Genomic DNA, 3,334 nt, shown 5'->3' on the forward strand with positions numbered 1-3,334 from the left:
CCCGCCCCCATCCCGCCCCCACTCCCTGGGCAGGTGGGATGGCGTGGGCGGGGCTTGGAGAAGGGGGAGGGACTGATCGGAGTGGGGTCCCGCCCAGAGACTTGAAATGTACCTCAAAAGTAGGATATACCCTAACTTCCAGCCCCCAGACGTCTTAAAAGCCTACTCTCGGGGCCAGTTCCAGTCCCCTAAAGCCGGCCGATGCCTCTAGGTCACTCCTTAGCCGAAGAATCAAACAGTCCGCAGATAGTAAGAATACAGTTAACCACGCCCACCGCGCTGGCATCTACACGGGTGGCCACGAGGTGGCGGGCAACGCTAAGCAATGGGGACTGGGGCGAGGTCAATTTCACCGGCCTGGTCACTTCTTGTAGAGGCAGAGGCTATCCCCAGTTTATTTAAAAGATCTAGAGGTGGGGTCCACGCCTGGCAATAAGCCGGGTCTTCCCACTCTATTTCCAGCGCCCGGAAGCACGGGACAGGGAGGTGCAGTGCTCAACGTTGATCAGCAGGGGGCGCAGGGACCCCGCCCTGCCAAGTCCGCGCCAAACTTTCTCATCGTCCCGCCCGCCCACTCTGCGCGCCCCCTCCCCCCTCAGCCTTGCACCCCCGCAGCCCCAGGAACACTGTCTAGCCTGCAGAGAGGGCAAACAATCTTTTCTCATGAATCATCCCACAGCCTTCCTGATCGCTTTTACGTTCGGGGCTCCCAATCCCAGCTCGGCGCCCCCAACCCATCTTCGACGTGCTTCCCCGCCACCCCGCGTCCAAATCCCCACTTTCTCTGTTGCGCGCTCGGGATTCCCTCCTCCACCAACTGACACCGCACTCCGACCTCACCTCCCACTCCTGGGGGGCGTTTATCCTCATCCCCACCCCAGGCTGAACTCCCTCTTCTCCCAGGGTGCAGAGGACGAGCTCTCCCCATCTCCCCCCCGTCCCTGAATCTCCGGAGCATCCCGAGTCTCAGCCTAGGCCACGGCCCCCGGGACCGGACCGAGCGCAGGGCGCGATACCGAGGAGCCCTGGATTCCCACAGTTCGGGACTTACTGTCTTCGTCTTGGCCCTCGACTTGGTCTTCCTCTTGGCCGTGTGTCAGGAGGGCGGTGGCCGCTAAGAGGAGCAGGAGCCGGAGGTCCACAAAGCTGAACATGTCTAGACCCTAGACATGTAGACTCTTTGCGGCTGGGGTGGGGGGTTAGCGTCCGCTCATGCGTGGCCTCACACTCCGCGTGCCTCCTGCTCCGACCCCGAGGAGAAACTCCCGTCTGCTCCGACGGCTGGCCGTGGCCCCTTTTATACCATCTTGATGGAGAGCAGGGAGGAACCCTGCCCCTCAGAGAGGGGGAGCCGGCCGCCCGCCCCCCAGCCAATCAGAGCTGCCTGGCCCGGCCCCCAATTTGGGAGCTGGAACCGACGGGGGAGGAGGAGGGAAGGGAAGGGAAGGGAAGGGAGTCCACCCCACATCTCCCCCTTTGCAGCGCTGCCTCCCCAGCCCCCCAGCCCAGCCTGGGCCAGAGAGGCGGCCGGGGGTGCCGCTGGGATCTCAGTACATTGTGGGCTAAAGAGTGGTTAGGGGTGCCCCTTACGTTTTCTTCTTGAGACTTCCAATCTGGAGGAAGTGCACTTGGGGAGCTGGGTGGGGAGGCTTCTAAAGGTGGAAGGGTTGGGGGTGATGGGGAGACGGCCCCCTGGCCATGCCTCATTCATCCTCCCTGGGACATCCTTGGCAAGAACTGAGGAATGAGTATAAAGAGGCCAGCTGAGAACGCAACGGGAGAACCGGGGAGTTAAAAGGATGTGTCTGTTTGGGGGTGTCTGCTGGTGTGGCTGGAGTACGAAGCCAAAGAACATTTGGGGAACAATTTAGAGATTCCTTTCTAGACATTAAAAAGCAGATACTTGGGGGTGGGTGCTGGCAAGGGGAGGTTTGTTTTGAGGATGTCAATTCTTCTGCCATGCTGAGGCTCCAGTACAGACTCAAATGCCTTCTTCCAAACCTCAGGCATGACTGAGAGAGATGGAGTGGGGAAGCTGAGGCACAGGGTGAGAAACTTGGTGGTCTCTCCAGAAGGAGGCTTTCGTGTTGAGTGATGGTGCAGCGGGGTGGGGTGGAGGGGTTGCTGGGGACTCAGAGGTGTGGATTGGAGGTTGCAGTCCCCTACAAATTCACTCCCCAAACTCTTTCACCCCAGAGTTGGGGAGTGAGTTTTTAAGGGGAGGCCTGTTATCACTGGTGACCTAGAAAAAAATCTTTTGTCTGCCATGGCTGTGACCAGGGACTGGTTAGAGACCCTCCTACCTAGCACAGTCAAACCAGAGGAAAACTAGATGGAGAGCACTTGTCCAGAAAGGGTGACCTTCTGGGAAATGCATAAAGCCCCTTCTCTGTCTATACCTGGACTCAGGGTTGGGGACATATAGCAGAATTTGGGTGCCTGAGGGAGACTTGTCTTTGGGGGTTTGGGATGGAATTGCAGGGGAGGTTCAGTGACCTTATTTTAGAGGCTATTTCCCACTGCCTCGCCTCTTTCCTGAAAATCCAATCTATTGCTGTCTGTCTCTGGAATGAGGAGAGAATCATCTGTACCCTGAAAGGGGGTGGGGACCCCAAGAACACTAGGCTATATGGGGAAAGATGCGTCTAGAAGTCAATATCTTCCCTTCCTCCATGTCCCAACTTCCCAGCAGTGCTCTGCTTCAACCCCAATCTATCCAGGCCCCCTGTCCTGCCAAAATCTGTGGGCCTGAGAGAAGGCAATGGGGGTCTCCCTGCAGTGCCCTGTCAGCTCCTCAGCCTCCTGTACAGCTCCCCCACCCCCTTTGCTCCAGAGCTGCAAACGTGGAAGCGGGGAGTCCCGCCTCCCCAAACCATCCAAGATTCCACTACCTCCCCCCACCACCGCCCCTCTCCACACCCTCCCCCAGCTGGTTTTGTGCAACGAAGGCAAAGGAAAAAAAAAAAAAAAAAAACCAAGGGAACAGAAGGGGAGGGAGCCACGTCGCCGAAACGAAGGCAAAAAAAAAAAAAAAAAAAAAAGACCAAGGGAACAGAAGGGGAGGGAGCCACGTCGCCGACCCGTGGGCAGCCAGGATGAGCGGTGCGGGTGGGGCAGCGGAGGGAGGCTGCAGGGGCTATAATTAAAGGGAAAATATAGACTTTCCAGAGAGGCATGGCTAGAGACAGCAATGCAGGGATGGGCCTTCATCAATTATCCTGACCATGTGGCAGCAACTTGTGGCCCAAGCTCTACCCCCGCCTCGTGCCAGCGACTGCGGGGCAGGACTGGGGGGCCGAGGTGCTGAGATGGCAGCTCCTGGATCCACCAAAGT

At 58.2% G+C, this 3,334-nt stretch overlaps 1 protein-coding gene across 1 annotated transcript in view; it reads right to left on the reverse strand.

Moving 5' to 3' along the window:
• COL1A1 (collagen, type I, alpha 1) overlaps positions 1–1,159 on the reverse strand; it is a 19,184-nt gene extending 18,025 nt beyond the window's left edge. Inside the window, exon 1 of the mRNA XM_008595059.1 lies at positions 1,052–1,159. Within this exon, the coding sequence (XP_008593281.1) occupies positions 1,052–1,154 (103 nt within the window). The 5' untranslated portion in view covers positions 1,155–1,159. The remainder of the gene's footprint in view (positions 1–1,051) is intronic.
• Between the last annotated feature and the right edge of the window lie 2,175 nt (positions 1,160–3,334).

Source organism: Galeopterus variegatus, unplaced genomic scaffold (genome assembly GCF_000696425.1).
Source record: "Galeopterus variegatus unplaced genomic scaffold, G_variegatus-3.0.2 Scaffold12250, whole genome shotgun sequence".
In the NCBI taxonomy this organism is placed as follows: Eukaryota; Metazoa; Chordata; class Mammalia; order Dermoptera; family Cynocephalidae; genus Galeopterus; species Galeopterus variegatus.